This window comes from Patiria miniata, unplaced genomic scaffold (genome assembly GCF_015706575.1).
Source record: "Patiria miniata isolate m_02_andy unplaced genomic scaffold, ASM1570657v1 HiC_scaffold_3, whole genome shotgun sequence".
NCBI classification, from domain to species: Eukaryota; Metazoa; Echinodermata; class Asteroidea; order Valvatida; family Asterinidae; genus Patiria; species Patiria miniata.
In genome coordinates, this window is record NW_024037069.1 from 45,652,201 (window position 1) to 45,678,984 (window position 26,784).

General features: G+C 39.5%; 3 protein-coding genes and 1 non-coding gene across 5 annotated transcripts; 2 read left to right on the forward strand and 2 right to left on the reverse strand.

The window, feature by feature from the left end:
* Positions 1-1,442: 1,442 nt before the first annotated feature.
* LOC119738661 (centrosomal protein 20-like) lies at positions 1,443-5,942 on the reverse strand. Of its 2 annotated transcripts, none has more exons than XM_038213576.1 (5): positions 5,827-5,942; positions 3,946-4,143; positions 3,608-3,692; positions 3,019-3,155; positions 1,443-1,957 (listed from the first exon to the last, which is right to left on the reverse strand). In XM_038213576.1, exons 1-5 carry the CDS (start codon positions 5,852-5,854, stop codon positions 1,896-1,898), a joined length of 510 nt encoding a protein of 169 aa, XP_038069504.1. In that variant the 5' UTR covers positions 5,855-5,942; the 3' UTR covers positions 1,443-1,895. The 2 variants fall into 2 exon arrangements, with proteins under 2 accessions (XP_038069504.1, XP_038069503.1); XM_038213575.1 differs by lacking the exon at positions 5,827-5,942 and adding an exon at positions 4,876-5,086.
* Positions 5,928-10,216, forward strand: LOC119738663. The gene is made up of 3 exons (XM_038213577.1): positions 5,928-6,032; positions 8,778-8,975; positions 9,826-10,216. Exons 1-3 carry the CDS (start codon positions 5,969-5,971, stop codon positions 10,065-10,067), a joined length of 504 nt encoding a protein of 167 aa, XP_038069505.1. The 5' UTR covers positions 5,928-5,968; the 3' UTR covers positions 10,068-10,216.
* A 2,146-nt stretch (positions 10,217-12,362) lies between these two features.
* Positions 12,363-12,433, reverse strand: Trnag-ccc. Its single transcript has one exon. It is a non-coding gene; the product is annotated as a tRNA-Gly (tRNA).
* Positions 12,434-12,692: 259 nt separating this feature from the next.
* Positions 12,693-20,939, forward strand: LOC119737799 (MAPK regulated corepressor interacting protein 2-like). Its single transcript, XM_038212413.1, has 6 exons — positions 12,693-12,861; positions 13,004-13,079; positions 14,088-14,236; positions 17,314-17,364; positions 18,064-18,126; positions 18,593-20,939. The coding sequence occupies exons 1-6, from the start codon at positions 12,810-12,812 to the stop codon at positions 18,658-18,660; spliced, it is 459 nt and encodes a 152-aa protein (XP_038068341.1). The 5' UTR covers positions 12,693-12,809; the 3' UTR covers positions 18,661-20,939.
* Positions 20,940-26,784: the final 5,845 nt, after the last annotated feature.

Below are 26,784 nucleotides of genomic sequence, written 5' to 3' on the forward strand. Positions count from 1 at the left end.
GTAAAATATTTTGGGTCAATTTTTGGGGACCGACCGACCGACCGACTGACCAACGCCCAAGTGACTTGTAGAAGCTCCTGCTAGAGTTGAAATAGACTTAATTAAATCAAACTAGTGCAGGGCCAGTCGAAAATGTGCCTCGGTTCGGAAGGGGTACTGGGGTAGTTGAGAACTGCAGCTCGTGCAAGCAATGCACATTATTCAAAGGTGCTTCCACAGGTTGAATGTACACTCACAGGTTAAACGCACACATGTCGTCATCCCCTGGCACTGATAATTACCCCTACTGGACAATATGGTATCGCCCTACAGTAAGAGTTGCTAAGTCGACCGCCTACATACAGTGCAGTGATGGTTGCTCAGTTGACTACAAAATGCATGTGCCCGTGCATGCCACTCACGTACATGTACGTACAGAGACATGGTGGGCAGCGCTATTCACCCATACTGCACAATGGTATCGCCCTACAATGCAAGTGCGCATGCCCGTCCTTTTTGCATTGTTTGCGTCATATTGAGCACGCACGCTTTAGCTTAAACATGACGTAAACAATTGAGAATAATATCAGTGCGTGGTGGTCCTGGCTAAATACTGGTACGTTTGCCTCAGAAAATATTACTTTTTTTGCAGCTTTTTCGACAACCGTCGAAAATGTGCCTATTCGGAAGGGGCACAGAACTGCCAATACAAACCGCACGAGATTCAATGATTGTTGTTTTCACAGGTTGAATGCACGCTGCGCTTACAGGTTAAACGCACACTCACAGGTGTTTTTACATTTTTTTTTTACATGTGGACAGACAAGTATATAGTAATGGTCTATCCACCTGAAAAAATAATGAGCAACCATCACTGTAGGCGGTCGACTCAGCAACCCTTACTGTAAGGGTTGCTCAGTCGACCGCCTACCGTGAGGTTGCTCAGTCGACCGACTGCAAAATGCATGTGCCCGTGCAGCCACTCACACACGTATGTACGTACGTGTATGGAAACAGATATGCAGTGCTATTCACCCACACTGGACAGTGGTATTGCCCTACAATGCATGTGCCCGTCTTTTTTCCATTGTTGCGTCACAGTGAGCATGCGCGCTTTGGTTTAAACATGACGTAAACAATGGAAAAGGACGGCAGTTCATGTTGGTCTAGGCTATCAAACTGCCTCGTTTCCTCAGAAAATACTGCTTTTTTTTCAGCTTTTTTGAGAACCGCTCCCCCAAACAACTTTAAACTTGGCACTGCACTTTCTGTTGTCCCGAGCAATACACCCACCGATTTTCAACTTCATACGGAGCCCGGTTCTGGAGATAATCAACGTACAGACAGACAGACAGCACGACAGATAGACAGACAGACAGACAGACAGAGATTCCTGGAATTATAGTATAGATGACATGTATGTTCAAATACACAAGATAAATTCAGTCATTTTGAAACAGCGATGACTTTCAGATAGGCTGCATACTTTAATTTCTTAATGCCAACGAGGTGTAAAAGTTACTGAATATAATTTGAAAATATGTATTGGCAACTTCAATTGGTAATGAATAACACTTGTAAGCTGTAACCCTAGTTTTTTCCTGTTAGCTTATCGTACCGTATGGACATTTTATCAAACCTGCAAAAGTGAATATTGTGGTGCTTTTCAGTCAAATGGAAATCAATAGCATGCACTGCACGCTTTGAGGCTCAAGACATCTGAAATGGGTGTCCAACGTTTAGGCTATTTTCCAGCATATGCCTGTGTAGCTGTCTAATAGCAAGACAAGAAATTTGGATGCAGCCTAACTTTGATGTGTTCCACCGTATTATGAAAATCCCCCCCCCCTTCCACTGGAATCTTGTGAGTAGGTCAAACAGCGCCCCCAGGAGTTCATAAAAAGCATGCATTCCTGCTACCTCCGGCTGCCTCCTCTCAGCACCAAAGGCTCTTCTGTAGACCCAGAAAACTCGCCATCTGAAACAACCAAAAAGTGACGATATAAATCAGCCCAAATGCCAATCTAGCGGGTGATCAGAGCCAACAGGTTTGAAAAGTGGTACTTTCTTCACTTCAGACATGCAACTGGGAAATCACAAAAAAAAGAGAAAATTAAAATTTTTCCCAGACTTTGTACAGTTTTTCTATTTTCAATGGCACACATGGGAAGTAAAAAAAAAAGGAAATCAGCTGATCCGAGGAAAAGTTGCATGCCTGTCACTTTCTACGCCAGTGGTTTGGTTCCTAGGGTTTCCCTGGAATGTTAATACTGGTTTCCTCAAACCTCTAAAACTGAACATTTCTTCATTATCTTATCTCTAGGTTCCGTCTGGCTTGCAAGCCACAGTACCTTTAATAGGACTTTGAGGAACCCTTGGTTTCATTGGCAGATAGAAAAAAATAAAATTAAAATCCATTTAAATACATCAAAATGAACTTCAGCTTTAATCAGCCTGCCTGATGACAAGGAAAAAAGATGACCATAAATGGATGAACACTTCACTTGGAAAATGAACAAGAAATGTGTGGCATGTGCCCCCCTCCAAAAAAGAAACATGTCCGTGCCCCCCCCCCCTCCTTTTTTTTTTTTTTTTTTTACATCTTGAACAAAAATATATATTGCTGCGTTCAGTGCTCCCCTTGATGAATTTATGCACCCCCAGGTCCCCCCCCCCCCCCGAAGTTTAACCATAGTTTAGCCACTACTTCAGGCACAAATATTCTGTTTCCCAAGTACTGGGTTTTGCCCTTCACTTATGTATATATTTATAAGCAAGTGGAATCAGTGCTGTCCAAATGCTTGCAACAAAAAACTCACAACTTGCCTGCGTGGGAGTCCAAGTCGGTACTAATAAACAGGAGGTTATGGTATGAGTCCCAGCAAGGAAAGCTTGTGAATTGTTAACAGCAAGCTCTCGGATGAAAACAGTGTTTAGAAAATGATGTCAGTGAGGAGCAAAACCTAATATTTCAACTAAAAGTTATCACTAGTGTTGAGGGCTAGATGGAAGATTTGAGAGTTAATGTTTGGCACTTGCCTTGTGTTGTAAGGGGTATTCTGTTGTGGCCAAGCCTGGTGTCTTTACTTGTTGCCTTTGCAGTTCTGCTATGTTCTTTACTGGCTGCAGTTCTTTTAGTCTGTAGGAAGTGGCTAAGGATTCCATACAGGAGGGGGCTGTAGTCAAACAACAGGAAGAAAATACAAGTGAACAGTCTCTGATTTCACAGAACTGCCAAATAGAAAACAGTCCTCAGCAAATTCTTGTGCTATAAAAGCAATAGTCAGCCAAAAAGAGTTATCAAAACCACTCAACATCACTTGACAATATGGATGGTAACCTGGTTTTTGTAATGTACTTGGCAAATTTAATTAGCCTGGAGACTACTGACTGTTTGGGGAAATGCATTACTTTACTGTCACTTCTCATGGAGGGATGTTTCTGAATTGAGTATTTTTTGGCTATGGCTGTAAGTTATTTCATTATGCTGGGAAGAATAGCCATGGCTGTGAAAAAACAATACCCATTTTGGTAATGGCTTATGGCTTACATCTGGCAGCGATATTATTAGATCATCCTCACTCATATGCTTCCCTGGATGTGGCTATCTTTCAGGTACAATACTCACACTGTTGCACTCTCTCTGTCTTCAGTGATGTTCAACTCATTGACTAGGAACTCTCTGTCTAATGGCGTCTGTGGTTGACCAGATTCTATCCCAAAAGAAAAAGTTTTTTTTTATAAAAAAAAACTAGAATAAAAACTGAAGAGTAAAATAAACACATTCATAGTCTTCTGATGAGGTCAATGTTGAAAGCTTTCAAGTATAAATCTTAAAATTAATGTGGCCTGACGTTGCGAACTTAGCAAGTTCTTCTTCAGAGGCTAAAACAGAAATGACAAAGGTACATACACAGCTTTCAAGTATATCAAAGTATCTAATTTATAGAGCTCCTGAACTCCTACCTGCCATGAGCACCGATGATGAATACTTGTACTTGTTGAACTCAAGGTACTCTCTGATGAGTTCATTGATGAGCATGTTCTCATTACTAAGCGGAGGTCTTGGGTCATTCTGGTCGTCCAGGGCATGGAACACCTCAGCACGAACTCTGGCCTTGATTTGACCCATTACCCCTCGCGTCTCCAACGTCTCCTTCAAGACTGATATCAATGTGAAATGAAATGAAATGGGTAGAATCATTTTCAAATGGTAGTGTAGTGTAGTTCAATCCAATTAATCCTTAATTAATTTCCAATCTAATTAATATATTAGCATGTTCGTAAATTCAAGGTGCTTGCGCACATCATGATTCACGATTTAGTTTAGAAACAGTTTACCACATGCTAGCCCAACAAACAGGGCTGTATATGGCTGTCTTTTGAAATTGGTCTTATTTCTGTCGCCATAACATTCTTGTTTTGAAGTAAATGCAAAATTTTGATTTGCTGTTTTACGGCACCATGGTTTACGTAGTTTTGTATACTCCAACTTTTGTGCAAATAAAATTTTCCAACTTTTTTTTGATTAGATGTAAAATTGCAGAATGCGGATTCGGTTACCATGTCCCCCCAGACTTGTGTGAATTCGTCTGCTTTAAATTGTATCTCCCGAAACTAAATCGTTGAGTCTGATGTGCGCACGCACAGTTGAATTTGCAAAAAAGGCTTATACTGAATTATGACTGATCAAACCTAGCTTGGAAAACCCAGCTCTAACTCAGCCTAGCTCATGACATGCACATGTCATGAGCCATGTTAGAGCTGGGTTTTCCAACCATCTAGCTATTTCAGTACGTCAAGTATAGATACGTTGCACACAAAAACTCAGAAAAGTTTTCCATACTACTGCTAGGCATCAGTATCTCCTGCCAAACACATCAATGTTCACCTCACCTTGTGATTTCACCCAAGACGAATCCAGGAAGTTCCGGCAATGTAAATATTTTTTAGGAAAGATCTGTTTTAAGAGCACATTTTGGATGCACACATCGTGCAGAACTAAGATGGAGGCAATAGGCCACAGTGATTGAAGTGTCAGGAAGTCTAGCAGTACGTTACGCATGACATTGGCAACGCATGAGCCGGCCATACGGCATTATATGAATATTTAATTTCTCATGGATAGTTAATTTATTTAATATTCATTAGTCTTATTTCAATAGATACTTTAAATACGTCCAAAGATTGATTATTGCAACAAGCGACCGTGCGCGGCCTAGTGGTAAAAGTGTTGTGTTTCAAAGAAGAGTCTGAGGGTCAAATCTCGATGAAGTAAGTGACTGATTAAGAAATAGGAATAAAGGAAAGGAGAGGGTGAGAGTAGGCATGGTAGGGGAAGGAAAGTGGAGGAAATAACAAAGGATGCAACTTTTTGGCGCTTGAAAATTAATTGAAAAAAGTGGAGGCCTTGTACTTTAGAAGGCCTATGGAAAACTTTCCAACACTCCAAAGATTTGCTACTGTACACTTAGATTCCTTAGATTAGAACTGTTTGTTAAGCTCAGTCTAGAATCTTGCGCAAACTTATTGAATATTGTACTCCCTCCTGAGATTTTATCATCCAAAGGTAAATCAACTCAGGAGGGAGTATAGCCCTAGTCTATGGCCCGCGCTATACTATGGAGTAGCCTGCTTGCTGGAGTCTATTGTGTGGGCCATACCATGGAGTGTTTTATTTCTCCATGGCCATACCAACTACTTTCTGATAAAGTGCTAGTGATAGACTAGAGCCCCAAGAGGGAACAATGCCTATTATTAATGTTTGCGCAAGAATCTAGACTGCGCTGAACAGAACTACTACACCTGTAGGCCTATTAAGGTTTCGATACAAACTCGATTAGTTACCAGCTTTCAACTCCTGAACAGAAGTCATCTTTTTCGGTACAGTCTTCTGCCGATCTCAAAACAGTGAAGTTGTGTCGATCGAAAACGGCGCGGATATGTGTGTTTATGTAGGGCGCCCTCTATGGTTTGAACAATTTTAATCATGGCGTCCTGGGTTACCAGTATCTGCGCCATCGGCTTGTGTATTTATGGCCTTATTTTGTTGGGTAAGTCCGAATATTTGGGTGTCCAAGACCTTTTATTACGTAAATTAATTTAATGGCTTGTGAAACAGATCGGTTCGAGAGGAGCCAATGATTGATTTGTGAGATAAAAATCGGTTTGAATAAATCAATAATCGCATATTCGCAAGCCATGAATTTGGGCTGGCAATGTTGTTCCAGTGGCACTGACTGTTGAGTGTGCGCTTTTTTTGGCAAATCACGCAATCTTAAGAATGAGCGCGCATTCTTAAGAACGAGCGCGCATTCTTAAGAATGAGCACGCAATCTGAAGAATGAGCGCTCATTCTTAAGATTACATGGGAATATCACGTGCGCGCGCAATTTATGAATTTTGCGCAATCTTAACAAACATTGCACGGCATTAATCCATTATGTTCAATGAAATGTATAGCGGTTAAACTTTGGGGCAATAATTCATATAACGAGGAAAGAAAATGATCTATGCTTCCGTACTCGTATAAATACGATAATTTGAATCAAATTAAACAAATTATTATTGCTTTTTTCTGCCCACTATTACTATTAGGGAAGTTTTGTAATAACGGAGGACTGAGAACTAGTCTGGGAAGTGCATTGTCTAGGCTAGACAAGTTACAAGTCCCTGTATGTATCATATGCATGTCACGAAAAAAACCCGATGAAGCTGCCAAAATTGCTCTTTTGACTAGATACAATGAATCCAGCTCTGTGGTGTAAAGGTGGGGTTGTGAACAATAGCAATTTACATGTAAGTGGCAAATAGCATTAGCGCTAAGGGATGTCACAGTATTCATTCTCATTCTTCACATTCTTCATTCTTACCCCCCCCCCCCCCCTTTTTGTTATCCCAAAAATCAGAATTCTTTCCACTACACTATTTTTATGTCTCTTCTTTTTTCCCGGTCCCCCGAATACGTGTATACTTTCATATCCACTCTACTTTTCATTGTTAAATCTTTTCCTAGGTAAGTGACCTTGCGTTGCGCTTTGAAACATAATTGTTAAGAATCAGTGAACGAGGATGCAGCTAGACTTTCCAAGTGCAGCCGGTGCTCGGCAGCGACAAGACTGTTATCTTGTTGCGCATTCTTAAGAATGTGCGCTCAATCTGGAAGAGTTTTTTTGCGAAGATTGCGCAAGGATCCAGTTGCGCAATCATAAGAATGTGCATGCGCATTCTTATGATTGCGCAAATCACAAGAAAGCGCACAACAGCACGATCTAGTCCGAGAAATGAGGCCTGTCGCTTCTTTAACATTTTGGATGCAAAACAAGAAAATAGACTGGCACCTAAAACAACCAGTCCAACACAGCTTCAGTACTGCATCAATCAACCATGCCAAAAGAATTTAAGAAACATGTGGCATAAAGCGGGAACTAGTCTCAATTTACTACACATTTCTCCATAGTCAAGCCACCAGACCATTGACACTGAATGAAGAGGTCAGTCTTTTCAAATAGTTGGACCATGGTTGGACATGTACCAGTCTAGTATTTAGCCCCATTTCGAAATCACTTGACTTCCCTCTCATGTGCAAAATATTGGAGAAAAGTCTCCTTAAAAATTGAATTGAGTCTGCAAACTTGGAGAAATACTGAGGACATTTTCTTCGGCCCAGTGGAATTTTTGGAGAAATTTGCTGGCTAAACTGTGAGTGAAGTGGGCCTGATTTAGTTTTCCACGTTTCAGAGTACTCCAGAGCCCTGTCTGTGTTTGAGGCTGCCATTTTGAATTCAGGAAAAGTAAATTTTTTAGACCTGGTAGGCCTATGCAAACAAGGCAGATACGTGCAAAGTTTTTGCCAAGAATTTTTTAAAGGTCATATTTAAGTAATACCTTGTCCGATTTCGAAAATTCAAACAGCTATTAGCCTAGGTATATGTCTTCTCTCCCTTGACACAAAAAGTGGCTTTTAAAACCCTTTTAAAAAAATCATGTGCAGTCCCTAGTTCTAGCTTGAGTAACTCCAGCTCCAATGCTCATCAGGAATTCGACATAGAGCTGGAGCTAAAAGTACGTTATAGAAACTAGATCGTAAGAGTCCCTAATAAAAAGGATCCTGTATATCGTATCCCATCACAACAAGGGTCCATTTTGCCTCTATTATCCCAACCCAGATTCCATTACCGATTACACATACCTCATACCATGCAGCAGTCATTCACAAAGCTAATGATCGACTTGAAACAGAACAAAAGTGACTGAAATATGAGAAATATTGATGATTACGGTAATACGGTGGCTTCTCCAGAAAAAAAACGTTTACCACGGCTGTCGTGCGTGCGTGTTGTGTACGTGTGACGTCGTTGTGTACAAGCGTCAAGTGATCACAATTGCCGTTTTCCAAACCCCTGCTTCGGTCCATCTCTGCTCCATTCATGCAGGTTGCAAAGGGGCTGGACCCGGATATGGAGTCGAAGCCGGGGTGCAGAAGTAACAGTTTACCCGGTTCCTGAACAATTTGTAGGCTTAGATTTAGTGGGATAGAATTGTTACATCCCAAATATAGTAACTGCCCCAACTATACGTGTACCGTAGTTGGGGCATCAACTTTGCAATGACAATACAGTTGAAAAGTTTAGTTCTCTGTATGTAGAAACCTCATTTCTATTTTTGTTTAGACACGACAAAGGGAAACAACACAATATTAAAAGACATGTACAATTAAGCATCTGCGTGTTTTCAGGCCAAATATTAAATTTTATTAAAAACAATGAAAGTGTGTTCTTTGTCTTACCTTTTCACAGTCGGATCTAACCAGTGGCACTACCCATCTTGTGTTGTTGTCAATCCCAACACCGGTCCATGCCTTAGTATCTTCCTCCGTTACTTCAACGGATACCCTTCAGCCATCGGGGGCGGGGAACTAGTCCATCATGAATGGGTGCAGTACTTAGACTATGTGTATGACTACAATGACGAGAGCTCAACCAATTGTAAAATAAGTGAGTGTTGAAGATCAGACTGTGTCCCAATCCAGCAACATAAGTTTCAAGAGCTGCATTTGAGTAACTTATCTTTGCAGAAAATTAAAAGGAACTCTCAAATGTTTAACCCACATAAAGTCAGTCATTAACCAATCACAAGTTAGCCACCAGCCAATCACAAGTCAGTCATCAGCCAATTACAAGTCAGTCACTAACCAATCACAAGTCAGTCACTAGTCAATCACAAGTCAGCCACCAGCCAATCACAAGTCAGCCACCAGCCAATCACAAGTCAGTCGCCAGCCAATTGTCGGTCACCAGCCAGTCACAAGTCAGTCACCAGCCAATCACAAGTCAGTCACTAGCCAATCACAAGTCAGTCACCAGCCAATTACAAGTCAGTCACCATCCAGTCACAAGTCAGTCACCAGCCAATTACAAGTCAGTCAGTAGCCAATCACAAGTCAGTCACTAGCCAATCACAAGTCAGTCCCCAGTCAATCACAAGTCAGTCCCCAGTCAATCACAAGTCATCCTATCTGAAGTGAATGGACAAGCTGTTCAAGTGAACTGTGACAAAGGCATTCCTTTATCATTATGCATCCCGAGTCACTTGTGACTTCACTTGTGATTAATTTGACTGCAACTCAACTCTAAGAGTCCAGCGCACACACATGATTTGACCTTCATTTATTCTCAGTTTCTCATGAGTAAGTCATAGAGTATCATTTATTGTTCCCGTATGGAGTCCATAGGAACCAAACATTTCTTGGATGATTTGCAAATTTATATGTCCTCAGAAATTTCAGCCATACAAATCTGTAGCAGTAGCACACCCCCTCACTCTTCAAACCCTTGATCCCAACAGGGCAAAGATCCAAATCCTACTCAGATTTCGTCAATGTGACCTGGACCCGCGATGGTTTCTCCACCTGTACTCAGTCCAACGTGGAGAGGTTCAACGCCTGGTGGACCTTTGTCTGCGAGGGCCACTGTGTGGACGATGACAACTGCCGTAGGTACCCGACGTTCCTGGGTCAGCACCTCTGGAATAACTGCTCCTGGGATGAGGAAGTGGATCGGCCCTCTTATGACCTGAGATTGCCTTGATGCCAAAGTGAAGGCTGAGTGTAACATGAGAAATGTTGGTCTTGGTCCGTGAGACTGGATTTGATTTGTGTTCCTCTAATTCAGCCATTCCCTGGCAAGTGTATCTTACACAACAGTTCAAACCAACATATTCAATCTCGACGAAACGATCAACGACAACATCACACAACTAGAATGGATAACGACAGAATTCAACATGATATACCAAACAGAAACGCATAGAATCTAATCAGCCAAAGCGGGACTCCAATTACAAGCAACCAAACTTACTCTCTACCAGCTTAGGCGAGCCCTCAAATTAGAATCCCTCCCCAGACCGTTCGGGGTTGAGCCCGCCCAGTATGTTGAAGGGATTGGGACCTTGCATGGAACCAATCGGCCTGGATTAGCTCCACCAGGCTTCTGCACCATGGCTCTGGCTCATCACAAAGGTACCAACTTGCGACGCGCTAATCCTCCAGTAGGCAACAATGACTGTGATAAGCTTCATAGAAGTTGCCACTGGAAATCCCAGTGGGCAAAATAATCCTCCAACAATGGCCAGACTTCAATTTATGTTGCCTATTGTGAAACCCTGAGTCACCAGTTTGGACCGATTGGGGCGTCACGCTTCAGTGACCGGGTGGCTTCTGGCTTCGTACCGATTGGGGTGAAAGAAATTAGCATACCGGACCCGGTACCCGAACGGTCTGTTATCTGATGGCTCGCCTTACAACATTGTGAATCTCCCTCATAACCAAACGTAAAACCATGCACAATAATTGTATTAGAAACCAGATAGCCAAACGCTAACACAGAACAATGTTATATTGTTATATATGGGAAAATGCATTAATCACACTTATTGGTATGTACAAGAATACAAAAGACAAAATCATAGTGACACATACACATGCGTACATACTTTCAACACAAGCAAAGTCAACACGCTTATCAAAAATGCACACTTTCATTTTTAACCAGCTAAGTCTAACTACCTGTACAAAGAAAATTAACAATACCTCAAATCCCAAATTCCTTTTGTATTAAATGATTAAATGTGATTTTGAAAGTCCACATAATTTTTTTAAGAATAATATTCCTATAAAGCTCAATACCACCTCCATTGTATAATATAATCTAATTTATAAACACATGCACACACTCACTTTGATTGTATATCATTTCGGTGGCTGTAATATACATGTACATGTAACCCAACAAACTCATCATACTCTTTGGTAATTTAAATTTGTATAAAACAATATTTAAAAATTATTGAATAAATTATTATTTTCACAATTTAAATTGGAATTACCGTCACATAATGAGGGAGTTATGATTTTATGAAGATAAATGAGAATGTCTCTGAAGAATGAAGTAAATCTTAGAAGATAGTTAAGTGGCATAAGGGTTTGTAAAAAAATCAAGTGTCATTGTGTAGAAGTTGTTCCGTGGAAAAATGATGTTAAACAACACTCAACACTGTGTTTTAGATCAACCATTTCATTAAGCTTTAAGTAAAATGCACTATTGAAATACATGTACATTGTACGTGATTATCCGATTCACTAAAAAAAACATCAAGGACTTTTTATTACTTTAAATACAAAAAAGGGAGATTGTTTGGGTTTAACATTATCAATGTTGTACATACATTTGGCATGGTATGCTTACGAAAAGAAATACAATGTATTGGGCAATGAGTAAGCTTTGTTAATTTGTGTAAACATCTATTTTATGATATTCAATGTAAATGTAATATGTAATGATTTTGATGTATGACCAGATTTACTCGTTTGTAAATATCAGCACTAATTGATATTCAGTTTTCCATGTTATTATATAGTCCGTCCTATGCCTTATTTTAAAGGCAGTTTTGATATAAATAAAGTAGTATTTTTCTATTTTCTCGAAGCTTGTTTCAAATGTCAGTTGATTTGACTTTGGATCGACATCCCGTCTCGATCCAGACTCAGTGGTTTTGTGGGGTTCTTGTCTTTTGGAGACTTGTGTGGTTTATTTTTTTATGTTGTTATTTTTTTTATAATAAGAATAAATGTACATGTACATGTATTACTATTTCTTCATAGAATTTCATATGTCAATCGAGGGGGGGGGGGTGTTTTCCCTTTTTAGTCCCCCTATACCCGCGACGACCCAAGCCATCAGTTGTTGGTCACCTACATGTTTCATGCAAGAGCAAGTGAATACGAAAAGGAAATTAAAATAGCTTACTTGAAATGTGAAACCATGCTACATCGCGCATTATTGAAATAAAAAAAATTAAAAAAAAAGTAACCAAAAAAAGGAACGTGCACTGCCCGGGAATCGAACCCGGGTCGCAAGAATGGGAATCTTGCATGATACCACTACACCAGCAGTGCTATGACCTTCGTTGGGTGAAAACAAACATTATAAATATAGGTGCATATTGCGTAATCATAATCGATACCGATTAGTTTATTACTCGACGATGTTTGCAGCATATGGACAGTTTGAAGGTGATTTTCCGTTCGAACGTACTGTCGATACTAAGGTTCAATTCGAAATCAGTACATATAAAAAGGAATCGATGCTTACTTTTGTTGCAATGACTGGTACCTGGGCTCCCCTTCCATTCGAAAGAAACGTGTGCCTAGCCTGACTAGTCCTGCATAACCATTCTTGCACGCACTCAATAGCGTTTACGCAGCCATATCATATCACGTATTGTCATTTGCGCAAATGTTACGTTGAGTTTCATGGTAACAACAAATCAACATGTATAAGGTGCACCAAGGGCCAAGCAAGTTTAACGTCCACAACAGAAGAGGTAAATAGCTTTGATATACGCTGGATTATCCGATCTCTATTTTGGACAATGCATTTTTCCTTATTTGAAATCATTGCACTTGCACAGATGTTCGAGTTTACGTAACTGCGCGTTGTTTTTAAAATCCCCACACACTCCACAGTTCTGACGCAACAACTCGATCAAGATACATCACGCGACGGGAGGCCAGAATCAGCTGGGGGTGTGAACGGAATGAGGTGAGAGAAATTAGAGGAGATGATCCAATGAAATCATCGAGCAAGGAACAGATGAAATTAAAGCACTTAACTTAATGTTAAACTAAATCGCAAGAAACATGGTTTATTATTATTATTATTATTTATTCGGCATTAAAAACACATACAAACAACAAACATTCACAAAATATAAAAAAACAAAAACAAAGAAAACATAAATGAAAGCCAGGGGCATAGGCCCTATGCCTGGAATTAAAACAAGTTTACCTAAAAACTGTGGCCCGAAGGCCTTCAATTCCAATACCTCTGGCTACATACCCCTAGAACTATGGGTATTACTTGTATTTGTAATAGTTTACACGGAGAAATATAACTAATTCATGTGTAATTTTGCGTCTTCTAATCTAATTGATGGGATGTGGTTTCATGATAATGGATGCAGGCAGGCAGGGTAATGGGCCTAGGTCCTAGTTAGTACTATAAGTTTTATTCCCTCATCTGTGAAATTCGTTGGTGTGCGATTATTATTTATTCTGTTCACTTCGTGTTAATTTTCTCCCTTTATTGTAAATGTGAGGCATACCTTAGAATGCTGACTTTGTAGGCCTAGTATACCTGGGCTTTTTGGGGTTTTTTTTTTGCATTTGATTTTATTGTTTTACTCATGACTGTTCATGTTGTTTCTATTAATTATTGTCTGTAAGTGTCTAACCAGAAGGACACCCATAGATTTAGGAATGAGAGCAACTATTACTAGTATTACTTAAAATAATAACGATAATGTAATTTACTGATGGTAGCCATATCACCTCTAGGATGATTTCAATGGGCCATCATTAAAAACATGGGATATACAATACGGATATAAATATATTTAAAAAGGAATATTGAAATACATCTAAACACTTCAAAGTTAATTTAATCCAGACAAAATGTATGTTACATTTACACATAAAAATATTCAAAAAGAAGCCTATATTGTTGCACAATTGCAAATGTCACAATTGAAATGTCTCTCTTTGCCCTTAGTCTACATACCTCACCCAAGCCAGTGTTTCACAGTGCCAGCCCATCTGGTAAGTGGCAAGGCAACAACTCACGGTTCCACAATGAGATTGAAGTGCCTGCTGACCAGTTCCCACCTGAACACTTAGAGAAAGTCAGAATGCTTAGTGAAGGTAATTTGAACCAAGCAAAATTAATATCCTTTAGTGGTTTAATCAATTTACAAATAAATAAATAAAATTAAATAAAAGTGTTTTTTTTTTCTGGCAAAAGCAAAAAAAAAAAATAAGTCGGTCGGAAATGAGAACCATAGAATTAAAAAGGACAAACTTTCAATCTTTGTCTTTTATTCATACAGAAAAGATACCTATTTTCTAATTTGGATGTTTTCAATCCTCTGAAAGTACACTTTAATTTGGGTTATTGTGCATCCCTAGTGGACAAAAGATACGCTTGAGTTATTGTGAGGCAGCAAATAATTCCAAATGTTTATACATGTAGTAATTAAATTCCATTGTTGGGATGTCTCATTCACTAGTTAATAGCTTGTGTCTTGCTTGAAAAAAACCCAGCAATTTCAAAACAAAGTGTTTTACAGGTTGAGACTTGAAAATACCAATGGGAGAGCAAGTTAAAGGGAATATACAACATTTGCAAACATCGAAAAATAAAACTACCAAGTTTTTGCGAAATACCTTAATACAGAGATGCCACTTTTCCGGTTTTAACCGGAATTCCGGTTTTTAAAAAAAATCTCACAAAATTCCGGTTTTTCCGGCCGTCAAATTAACCAGAAAAAGAGAAGAAAAACTGTGGAAATGCGTTGATTTTTACCTCGATTTAGTACATTTAGGCGCACGCATGGCACAACGTTGTTCGTTGAAGTAGTCTTAAAAACAGTCTTTGTGTATGTTGTTGCCGAGCCTGCATGCGATACAAACGGCCAACGTACTTAATTGCACGCAGTATACAACGGCGCCTCGCGCGTGCTTCACCGCGTGCGGGCGTGTTGTGTGCTAAGCACACGTAGCATTCAGCCTGGAAATCAAGTCTATCATTTCAGCTATCGGTGGTTTCCGATCGCAGTGATATATGTGAATACAAAAAATGCGGGTACCAACCATGTTTTCGTTGAGCGCATCGCGTAGTGCAAGGATCATGTACACCGACAGCAGTGTTGTGGAATCATGCATGTTTCGTGTCGAATATTACGTTGGAAATTCGGGTAGGCAGAATAAATATTAGGATGGAAAAAGTCAAAGTGATTGAACGAACCGACAGCTTTCAAGGACATAGAAGCAAAATTAAAAAATAAACAGAACTTGGCTTGGCTACAAGATAAAGATGACAGCGGGGACTTTGTGTCGGACACGGAGTGGCTTTTTCACACACACAAAAGTCCGGTTTTTTCAAGCAGCCGTTCCGGTTTTTTTCAAGCAGACCCAGTTCCGTTTTTTTCAAGCAAACCTTGTGGCATCTCTGTTAATAGGATGTTGGTAAATGACAGTCTAAAGCATCCTGTAAAATTATGGCACCTGGTATACTGTCATTTTCAAGAAAAGTGGTATTTTTGTATCAGTTTCCAACGCTGATCGGCCGATCAGCGTTGGAAACAACTGGCTTTTTTTTCAAATACTGGCCCCAATTGACCATTGCACTTGTTTGCAATCGATTACAAACCTATGAACGGGTACGAGCCAGCTAGACTGGTTCCCTGACCTTACAATTCCCCAATGTATGTAAACTGCTCTGTTTCTTCTTATATGGAGTCAGGGGACCAGACTACAGGAAAATGATCGTTTTTCTTGGTTTTTATAGCATTTTCGAACCCAAAACCTCCAAAAAGTCAGTGTAACTATATTTGCTTTATATTTCCAACCCCCCAATTTCATCCATTTCTGAAAATTACAGCAAAAGCAAATGATGTATATTCCCTTTAAACTGATATTGTATGTTGAATTTTACTCTTAATGATCAGGTTTAAACTATTGCTGACATTTTGAAATTTTCTTTGAGCTAAATGAGCTTAACTTGAAAGTACAATGTTTCACGTGTGCTACAATTTTCATACAATATTTTTTTTGAGAAAAACCTCAAAAGGGCAATTCCATTAAGAAGTGGACAAATTCAAATTTGTTTTATCTTTAGAACTACAAGCATATCAACAGCAGGTGTGGTATCAAATTTAAGAGGACAACAAAATCTTTCATTGAAGTGGTGTGACAGTGAGATGGAGTGTTATTAAGCATGATTTTGGGGGGAAAAAGTCGTTTTTTTAAATACTTGTTTTGGCACCTAGTTTTAACATGCAAAATGTGAGTGTTATTCTGAGGTTTCTGTTTTTAAGGCATTGGGAGAGGTTCAAATTGTATGCCAAAGATGCTTTTTTGTTGGATAATTAGTTTTTTATACATGTATGAAACGAGTACCAAAGATGGGCAGATAAACTGTATCATTACTAAACCGTATACGTACTAACCACAATTTTTTGGTCTTGCTTCAAAATAAAGAGACTGGTTGTAAACAATTATCTGCCAAATCATTTCCCATCAAGCAAACTCAGTAATATAAATATGACACTTTATTTCAGGTATAAATGTATCCCATTTTTTTTAGTCACAGGAAAATAACTGAAATAGCATATATTTCAATGTGGCTTGCTCGCTGTGAAACAAAGCCACACTCGGCAGGAAATTGCAGTTATAACTAAAAGCAAGTTCATGGATCCTTTTTTACTGTCTGCTATTTGACTCACGCATGTGGAAGACTCATTTAGACCCAGGATGTGGTCATTTGTTGAGATGATGCAATCATAGTCACAAGGTTGTTTTTTCATGGTGCAGAAATTTACAAGTTTCTTCTAGTCTCAATTATGAGTATTGTAGGAAAAGGGGGATTTCTAATTTTGGTTTCAAAGACAACCATAAAATCCAACATAGTGTAAAAAGAAAACCACAGGCAGTTTCCAATGTATTCATGAGTTAAACTAATGTAAATGTACTTCTGTGAAATTTACGTTTTTAAAATTTTAGTGAGGATTGGCGCTGCACATGCAATGCAGAAACTAGCGAGTTGCGACAAATCTGTCAAAGAGCAAGTTACTTTTGTGCCCCCCTATTCATACCCCAATCTTTACAGGATGCTTTTCTTTCCTTTTCATATATTAATTGCAAGGCACACATTGTGTTTGATTTAACTAGATTTGTAGATATATTGCCCATTCAAAAGATTGAATTATATTTGGTTCTAGCATGGAACAGAACAAAAGCAGAAATCCAAGAAGGGAAACAGCAAAGAAGAGGTAAGCTCTATAAAAACAATGAATTTACAATTGTGAACTTGTTTGATATTCCCAATAATATATTCTTTTTAAAGGTAATCTACAATGTTTGCTTTTGCTGTAATTTCAGAATTGAATGGATTTGGGGGTTAGTATTTTGCAGCAAATATTGTTACACCAACCTGTTTTAAAGTTTTGTATTCATAGATTCTGGAAAAACCAAGGGGAAAATTATGTTCTTGTAGTCTGGTTCCCTGCCCTACATCAAATGAAACTGAGCAATTTATAGATGTCTGGGAATTGTCAGGTCAGGGAATCACACTACATGTAGCTGGCTCACACCTGTTCATAGATGTTTAACCGATTGCAAACAATATACGGACTAACTAAATTTGGTAAATTAAGGGCAGTATTTAAAAAAAATCTTGTATGTTGTATGCACAACATTTGAGAACATTAACCCTCCTACTATTTGAGAGGTCACATGGTCAAAATGTTCTTCCTCACCTCCTGGTATACTGTGTACAAACCAATGGGGGCTTGACCAATATTGACCCAAGTAATAACAAGGTTGTACATATTGTGTTTTTTAATTGTAATTGTTTTCTTTATATAAAACCCTTTGTACTTATATTGACAAAAAGACCAGCATCACGTTGATATTGGTTGAAAAATTGAAATGAATGTACATGTACAGTTGTCATTGTATTTTTTACTCAGTGGACGCAATGTCACCAATCACAGTAGAATATCTGGACAAGAGGGAACACCCGCTATTTCAGAGTAAGTACTGAAAATAATGCATGCTAAGCATTGTTAGTGTGGTACGCCCATGCAAAGGTGCTCTATTCTCTGACATTAATATTGCAGCTTTGGGAAAGTTTGGGTGAGAACCATTAGCCAACTAACTTAGGCCAGCAGCCCAGCACACTATATTAGCAACTTGCATCCATAGCTAGTCAAGCGCTTGTCAGAATGTCATCACGAAACTTCTTGGTCCTTGCTCTGTGCTTTGCACTATGATGCCTGCAGCAACTGCCTTGTGGTCTGGTTCCAAGTACTTGTAGTATACTACAGTAGTTCAATTGAAGTAGTCAAACAATAGTTCTTACTCGAACTTGTTATTTGTAAACAAATCAGTTGTGCATTCTTGATGCAATGTGAGAGCAGGAACCAGTGGGCACACATAGTGTGTCTTACCTTGTAGTCAACTTAACAAGTAGTCCAAATTTCTTGTCCAACTCCACAGATTTTGAGCCCATGGATCTGGAGAAGGAACAACTAGACTACATGATGAGCAACAAAGATACAACGTAACACAGGTCTTACAGTGTACAGTAAAGTCTGTCATAAAAGAGTTATTATATTGATAAGTGTGTGTTTTTCATTCAGGAAACCTTTTGGTTGTGCATGTCGATGAAATCCACATAAAAAAATCATCCTTGGAACCAGCAAATATTCCAATTTTGTTCTGAAAAATGAATGTGTGTTTCGCATTTTTGCATGAGGTATTTTTTGGATAAAATGAACTTAATACATTTTTTTATGATTTGGGATACAAAGGACATCTACTCGGAGTGATCCCTAATTTCCATTTTCCAGATTTGCGAGATTGCTAATGTTGCTAGCATTGCAACTTGGAGTGCAATCCCTGGCCACATTGCACAAAGGAGTTTTATAGCTTCAATGAAGACATTTTAAATTACAAAAGACTTCCAAAATGAAACAGCGCTAGCTCTTTTTTCCATGATTTCAATATTCAAATTGTACTGTTCAATCAATGAAAGTTCTCTCTAGATTTATTTGGGTCGGGGAGTTCAAGTAGCAGTTCCATTGGGATGGAAAATGAAAGAAATTACCCACGTGCTCGACACTATTTATAAAAAAAAAAACCACCTCACAATTTCTACACATTCAATGCACAACCTTAGATCATTGCAACCTATATTCCATCCAGCCTTCTATCAACCAACAGTGCCCCAGTTGTACCTAATCTTCCAGTTAGTTTATAGATAATGTCTATATTTTTTAAAAGTTTGATTACATATTTGATGTTATAAAATATATTTGGAAATTTACTAGTTTGTTGTGTTGTTGTTGAATGGTAGGTAAACTTATTTTTACCTGGGTGTGGTCAGTATACGTAGGTACAATGTAGTTGGGATTCATCAGGCTGCAGGTTCTAAGTTACCAGGAAAAAATTACTTTTTGTGGAACTTCACACTTGTCAGATTAGTTATATTTGGATTTTTGTTTTAAATCATGAAGACCAAATTGATTTAAGAAAAGATTGAGTCTGTGACCTGAGAACCATACTGCTGCTCTTTCAAATTAGCTATCCAGCCTATTGTTTATGCCCTACCAAGTTGTGACTAGAGTTGTTTTGGGTGGACAAATTGTAAGTCTATTAACCTATGGCTTGATAGCCAATTTATAAGAGTAGATGTAAACCATTTTAGTGTTCCTCGGGCTAGAATCCTGCTTCATTGAAATTTGTATTGTGCTATCAGAAAAGGATCGTAGCTTTAAAGGGACTATTTCGTCATAAATACATGTATCCAGACTGAGGAACCAGGGGTTTTTCACCCACCCATCTCATCCCCTGTAGGCTCTGTGTGCAGGAACCCTCTCATTGGTGTAAAAGAGTGCAAGGCATGAACGACCATTTGGTTGCCCGTTTGACTACAATGTGTGAGTAGGTTGGGGGAAGTGTTTGAACTGTATGTTTGTGTGCATGTTCTGACTGGACCCATCTCTTTGACTGGCTCTCATCTATGTTCATTGAGGGGCTGGGAATCAAACTTCTTCTCTTGCTCCATAATCATTGGAGCCTAAATACTGTAGTATTCTGGGTCACCTATTTAACAATATACATTCGCAAGAAAGGATTGCGTGACCAAATCAAATTTCGAACTTAAGTTGTGATGAATTTTGTTTTTGTACAGCAGTGGTTTCTGCAAGGGTTGGAAAGAGAAAAGTCCTTTTGGTGATAAGTTAGGTCTCCATTGTTTCTTTTTGAACTTCAAATTTGTTCCTACCATGCTTGATTCATAAGTCTGTTGTTTGGAGTGATAATGATAAGTGTGGAATTGGTCGCTGAAGACGCACAATTGGGTCACAACGTTCTTGTGTATTTTCTCCATTTCTGGTTTGAAAGTTATTGGAACCATCTAAAGTTTTTCGTGATGTTTTGTGAACTGAAAATATCAGTGACTTACAGGTTTGAGTGCAATGATTATTTCCTCATCAGTAGTGTCTCCCTTATGTGAATTTATTATGTTGTGGTAATGTTTTACACAACAGGTTATGAAATTGATATCGTGAAGAATGGCTCTTTTATTTGCATTTAACATGGAATATTATTTGAATTTGAATGACAAAAATTATATTTAACGTTATTTGATTGTGTGAATATGACTAACGCAGGATTTTATTTGTGAGTTTTGAATTGGGAAATTCAAGAAATAAATGGTGTTTTATGAACAGGAATTAGAAATGTAATGTTGCAACTGCAAGTTTGATTGCTGTTGATTGTTTACCATGTTGATTATTTACAAATAAATTTGAACAGTGAGTTTTCACGTTATTGTACCATGCATGCTGTATCTAAAAAATGTACTGTCATCGTGTAACAGAGTTTTAAATACACGGAACGTGATTCAATTAAGACATATTGACATGCATGCTAACAAAGAGATCATAAGCATTTTTTTGACATTCATTGGTACAAATCTACAGTATTGTTGAATGGAGTTGTACAAGCACATTAAGTGAGCACGATCACTGACAGAACACTGCATGTATTGTAATGTAACAAACCACGGCCTTTCCTGAAGGAGGAGATGACAAGAAATAACAATTATTTAAAAATGACACAGAAACTCAAATATTCACGTGCTGGCAATTATGAGAACGTGCACAGATTACACAATATACCTAATTCACAAGGACTTTATTCTGGATCGTGCTCACTCAATCTATTATATAAATTGTAAACCGTTGAATGGTATGCTGCTAAGTCTTACTTTCTTTTTCTTTTTTTTAAATGTGATTTAAAACAGGGTATGTTTAATCACAAATTCTAATTTTTTCGTCAGAGCAGACTGGTTTTAATTTGTGTAATGAAGTTTTATTTCATTGCTTTCATTTCTCTTCACAAGTTCAAAAAGACGAGCAGTTTTCCTAGCTTTCAATTTAAGATGGCCGACTCGTAAATAAAAAGTATCAACTTCGTGGGAGGGCAAACACATTAAGTTTCAATTTGGAGGTGATTGTCAACCAAATTACACAGGCAATAAAAGAAATTCAGTTGATATACTACACTGAAAATCCAGTAAACATTGTACAGTGACGATATTGTAAAAGGTACATCTAACACTTTAAAAACGCACATTTTACTATAATTTACACTTAACCATATCAGCGAATGAAACAAACGAGATGACCGAACACCGCGTTAAAATGGGGGTAGGGGTAAGGAAGCGGAGCTGCAGTGTCCCCTTCAAAACGAAGAACTACAAAACGGCTAAATATTCCTTTACATTTCAGCTTTTTAAGGTACTCCAAGAGAAATGCTGTAAAATATGGTTCCTACTCAATTTACACTTTCTTCCGCATTGTAGTTCCTCTTTCCGTATAAAGTCATATAAGCCCACTTCTTTGCAACATTTAAGTTTTTCTGTGGAATGACCTCCATTCCTTTTCATGTGCTTAAAAATAATGTTATGCATACATGCATATATACCTTATTAGGTTTTGGGTAAAAAAAATCATAGTTTTTTCACAAAACAGTTTAGTTCGAATCTTTTACATCTTCAGATCCTCTTTCAAACCTTGACCGATTGGTAATATGTATGAATCCGCCTTAACCTTTATTGTAAACAAGGGCCATTATTTAGATTAGACGTGTTAAAAAAGGTCACTCACTGCTCAATTCTACATTAGGCCTAGTTTACTTCTTTATACGAAACGATGGTTTGAAAGTTCATTTGAATAAGCACAACCACTAAGATAAACGAAACACCGCAAGGATTATCTCTGATACGAAAGCAGTCTGGTTCGCTAAAGGTGAAAAATACAAGAATGTTTAGTAGAGCAAGCCGGACAATTATTAATTATGAAAATGACATAAAATTGTAATATTCATTAGTCTGAGTTAAAGCCCCGACGTTGGTAAAAAAATTATCTTCGTGGGGGGTTAGTACACTTAAGGTTAAAATTGTTAAAAAAGGAAATAAAACAGTCCTGTGGTTATTACACTTAAAATGCATTGACCTTTTAAATTTTACAATGAAAGTATTGTGACAGTTAGTTTGAACACGTACAAAAGCATATTTCAGTATTTTTTTGAGATATTTCTCAAAACGTTCTCGATTAATGAATAAACATGAGCTGACCGAACATCACATTGTAATTGGATGACGGAAACCAAGCAGTTTTTCCCTTTAAACAAACAAAAAAGTAACCGTTCCTACACGGCTAAAATAGTACAAAATGGCATATTAATACCACTTGCATATTACTGACATTCAAAATATCTCTTTTGCTGCCAAAAAAATACTGTTTTAATACCAATCTTTAAAGGACATTTGTTGATACCCTTAAACCACACTCCAATTCGGAAGAATATAGTATTGTTTATGTAATTGAAGAATGGGAAAGTTGTAATACATTTGCGTTAATTTTAATACATATGAGATGGCCTCCATTTGTTTTTTCATGTGCCAGTAAATATACGCATATCCATTTCATTTAACATTGGTTGAGGCAACACTTTTGAAAACCATTAAATCTTTAGATCTTTCTTAAAACCTTGATCGATTTATCGTCGGCTACAAACAGTTCTTCACCATCTTGCGAGTGCGACAATGCAATGCCGGCCGGTTGCGCCAAGTTCCTAGTGACGCAGCCCTTGTAGTCTCCCTCCATGCTGAACTCGTGGACGGCTCTGTCACCGTCCTTGTGCCCATTTACTACGAAAATCTTCTTGTTTTCCGCGGAGCAGGCCACCGAAACAGGCAGCCACGGTCTCAGGGTATCTGGCACGGCAAGAGCCCGCTGGGTGCTCCCTATGTGGTCCAGTAACTTGGTGGAGTCCGTTGGGTCAGCTGGAAGTACGACTAGGTACTTGCCAGCGACAGTCAGCTGGGCTGGTCGCGTGCATTCGATCAGCCGTATCCTGCTGCCGTTTGGCTCGTGGATTGTCACACACCGCCGGTTGCGATCGCCGACATAGACGCGGTTCCTGTCGTCCACGGCGAGGCAGCAGAGCAATACGGGATTGGAACAGTTGTCTCCAGTTGCTGTAGTCTTGAAGGCGCACAGGTACCTCCCCTGCCTGCTGAAGACCTTGACGAAATTGGAGCAATCGCAGATGATGATGTGGCCGGCTTTGGAGAATGCTACTGCTCGAATGAACCCTAAGATCTTGTCGACACCCACCCGTGTTTCCTTCATGATGTTGTCGACCGTGGCGAGCGAAAGCCTGCGTTCACCTGTCTGATCGAAGAGCTGAGCGATTCGCCTCTGGTTCTCCACCACGATCACCTCTCCCCAACGGGACACGGCGAGGGAGCCGGCGTTGCTCAGTTCACAACCTATTTCTCGGTGCAGGATCCACTCCCCTGTGACGTGCCCAAGAGTTCCAATGCCAAACACTCTGTTTAAGCTCTTGATAGGATCGTGTTTGTCAGAGGAGAATGCAAACTTGTCAAGATGACTCTCAAGCCCACATGCTGAGTCCAAAGAGTTCATCTGTTTGTGAAGAGATGCATTCAATGCGTCGTAACTCGTCAGCACTTCTTGATCAGAGCCGTTCTCCAAAATCCTTGCAGCCAAACTCTGAGTCTGCCTCAAGCATGCCAGGGCGTTTTGAAGCGCATCTCTGCGACCGGTGACAATGTTCTTCCTCTGCATCCCAAGAGTGATGATGTCTTGGAGATGGCACTGCCGTTTTTCCTCCACTCGTTTCTGCGAGACCACGAGCGCGTGGTCGGCTGCGCGGTTAACCTCGGCTTGAGCTGTGTGCGTCGCCGACTCGATCCGTCGATCCAACTCAGAGAGCTGATTCAGATCCGTGTCGAGTTGAGATTCGGCTTGCTTAGAACTTTTGATCGTCATCAGGAGTGCTTCTCGCTTGTGTCCAATGACGTCTTTCAAATCGACACACTTGTGGTCCGGTGTTGGATGATCGACAACGCTGCACTCGCGGCAGATCACCTTCTGACAGGTTTCGCAAAAGAATTGGAGGACTTTACTTGGATGTTTCTCGCATCTGTCCCCTTGCAGCGTACCGGTCGGAGTAGCATGCGGAGTGCTCTCCCCAACAGCCTCGTCGCTCGATTCCTTGATCCCCGCCTGAAGAGCGACAATCATGTGGTGCCGCAAGACCTTGAACGACAAGTGTGCAGACTTACAGAAGGCACACAGAAAGTTCTCGCATTCTCGGCACCAAGATGTCGCCTCGTTCGTCCTTGCTTCGCACACGTCACAGAACAGTTTCGAAATCCCCTCTTCTTTGATCGGGACTTGTGACGCCATTATTTGGTAATTATTGTTCAGTAACTGAGGTTCGCTGCCGTGAGGCATTTCTGTCGTGAATCGGCAGGATCAGGATGGGCGCAGCAAACCCACTGCACAAATTGAGAATGTGTTGGTAGTTCAGTATCACACGAGAAGCAGCGACCAATCTAGGTAAGTAGAGAGCTGACCAAGGTTTTTATACATACATGAAGTAACCCCGAAAGTAGGACTTGATGACATAGGCCTAAATGATACTTTGCACGTGCACGTTCTTGACGATCGTCTCGCGAACTTTTATCAAACTTAAAAAGGACTGTGATTCGTTTCCGCCAATCCTACCTCTCTGGTATAGTCACGTGAAACTTAACGAGAACCGGAATTACTTAAATCCAACTTGCTCTATTTACATGCATTAAAAATACAATAAAACGCTGCCATTGTGCTTCAAAAAACAACCAAAAATAACCCATTTACCAGAAAGTCAATAAACACCGTCAACAGACAAACACTTGATACACTTGAACTTGGTCCACACCACTTAAGTTGATTGCATTACTTGTTTATTGTTGACTCTTCTTTTGGCCATGTGACGTACGGATGACGTCAATAGAATAGAGTGTTTGTGCATCGCAAATAAAAACAAGTTCTATGCCAAGTAAACTTATGAATTGAATCTGTCAACTTCCGTTTTGGCTCTTGCATAATAAAGCCGAACTTGATTATTTCTGTTTGGTATATTGATGCCATCTATATGCTCCAAGACAAATTTGAGCTAGCTAAAAAAACATGCAGAATTAGGTTGTGGAATGAAGATATGAGGAATAGTCTGTTTTACTAATAAAAAAAAATTGAAAGAAAGAACCGCTATTCACTATGTCAACGAAAAGTAAGATAAAATGCTGACAAGAACTATTTCTGTTCTTCCCAGAAATGAGCCTGTCGTGAAATGGTTTCACTTTGTGATTCTGCTTACTGTTTACGCCAACCCAGCGGGTCACTCAAAGTTTTCCCCAACTTTTCAGTGACACAAAATGTAATCAGCAAAGCCAGAGTGGGCTTCGTCCGAATGACGTCACAATTTTGACAATAATTATAGTTAGTGTCACGCGCTCTGTAGCATGTTCACGATGTGCGCCCAGCTGTTGTATTAAAAACATTGCATTCGAATTGACCAATCAAACCGTCAGTAGTCCTGATTTGGGAATGAAATGACTTCACAATTTATAGTAAAGTCGACTGTGATTGGCTTGTACGCGGCTTGCATGTTTAGACATATCAGACGTTATACAGGAAACTTGTCTCCGTGGATAAAGGGTGATACTCAGACTAGCTCTGTTGTGCGATCTTAGGCAATATCTGACCACTTTGACAATTTTAAGTTAACAAAAGATTCGAGTTTGGAGTGAGTGAATCAGCTTTCCTGAGCTATTAAATAAAACTGTATAGGCTACAATATTTATTCGGGGACGAAAAAAGTTGGGGGGGGGGCATTATGATGCCTCCTATTGAAAAAGTGTGTGTCTGTCTGGGTGTGTGTGTGTGTGTGGGGGGGGGGGGGACCTGTCCACCACCGATTGACGCCCATGCCGAAGGCGTGCCCGCCCGCCCCGCTAGAGGGGTCTGGTGCGTTTTTCTGTAATCTATAGCATATTTACAGAACAAGTCTCCTCTCTCTAGTCTCGTCGCTGCCTTTCTTGTCTCGTCGCGCGCCCTCTGTTGTCGCACCCGCGCTATCTCGTCGCAGTTTTTGGTCCCGTCGCTTTTTTTTTTACTTTAGTAAAAGTATGACAGACCCCAAATAATAAATGTTGTCTGATGTGCAACTAATCCTAGCAGGCTACACACTGACGTAAACCACACAATTGGTTTTGTCTCCACTTTTTCTTCTCTTTTTGAGTCTCTCTCCCTCTCTTATATATC

Excerpts from the sequence above, each read along its gene's own strand:
- LOC119738661 (XM_038213575.1), bottom strand. The coding sequence starts at position 5,071 with ATGGCCGGCTCATGCGTTGCCAATGTCATGCGTAACGTACTGCTAGAC. Across the intron at positions 4,144-4,875 it reads GTCTTGGGTGAAATCACAAG|TCTTGAAGGAGACGTTGGAG; the intron begins GTGAGGTGAACA and ends CATTGATATCAG. Across the intron at positions 3,156-3,607 it reads GACAGAGAGAGTGCAACAGT|CCCCCTCCTGTATGGAATCC; the intron begins GTGAGTATTGTA and ends GTTTGACTACAG.
- LOC119738663 (XM_038213577.1), top strand. The coding sequence starts at position 5,969 with ATGGCGTCCTGGGTTACCAGTATCTGCGCCATCGGCTTGTGTATTTAT. Across the intron at positions 6,033-8,777 it reads TTATGGCCTTATTTTGTTGG|TCGGATCTAACCAGTGGCAC; the intron begins GTAAGTCCGAAT and ends ACCTTTTCACAG. Across the intron at positions 8,976-9,825 it reads CTCAACCAATTGTAAAATAA|GGCAAAGATCCAAATCCTAC; the intron begins GTGAGTGTTGAA and ends TGATCCCAACAG.
- LOC119737799 (XM_038212413.1), top strand. The coding sequence starts at position 12,810 with ATGTATAAGGTGCACCAAGGGCCAAGCAAGTTTAACGTCCACAACAGA. Across the intron at positions 14,237-17,313 it reads AGTCAGAATGCTTAGTGAAG|CATGGAACAGAACAAAAGCA; the intron begins GTAATTTGAACC and ends ATTTGGTTCTAG. Across the intron at positions 17,365-18,063 it reads AGGGAAACAGCAAAGAAGAG|TGGACGCAATGTCACCAATC; the intron begins GTAAGCTCTATA and ends TTTTTTACTCAG.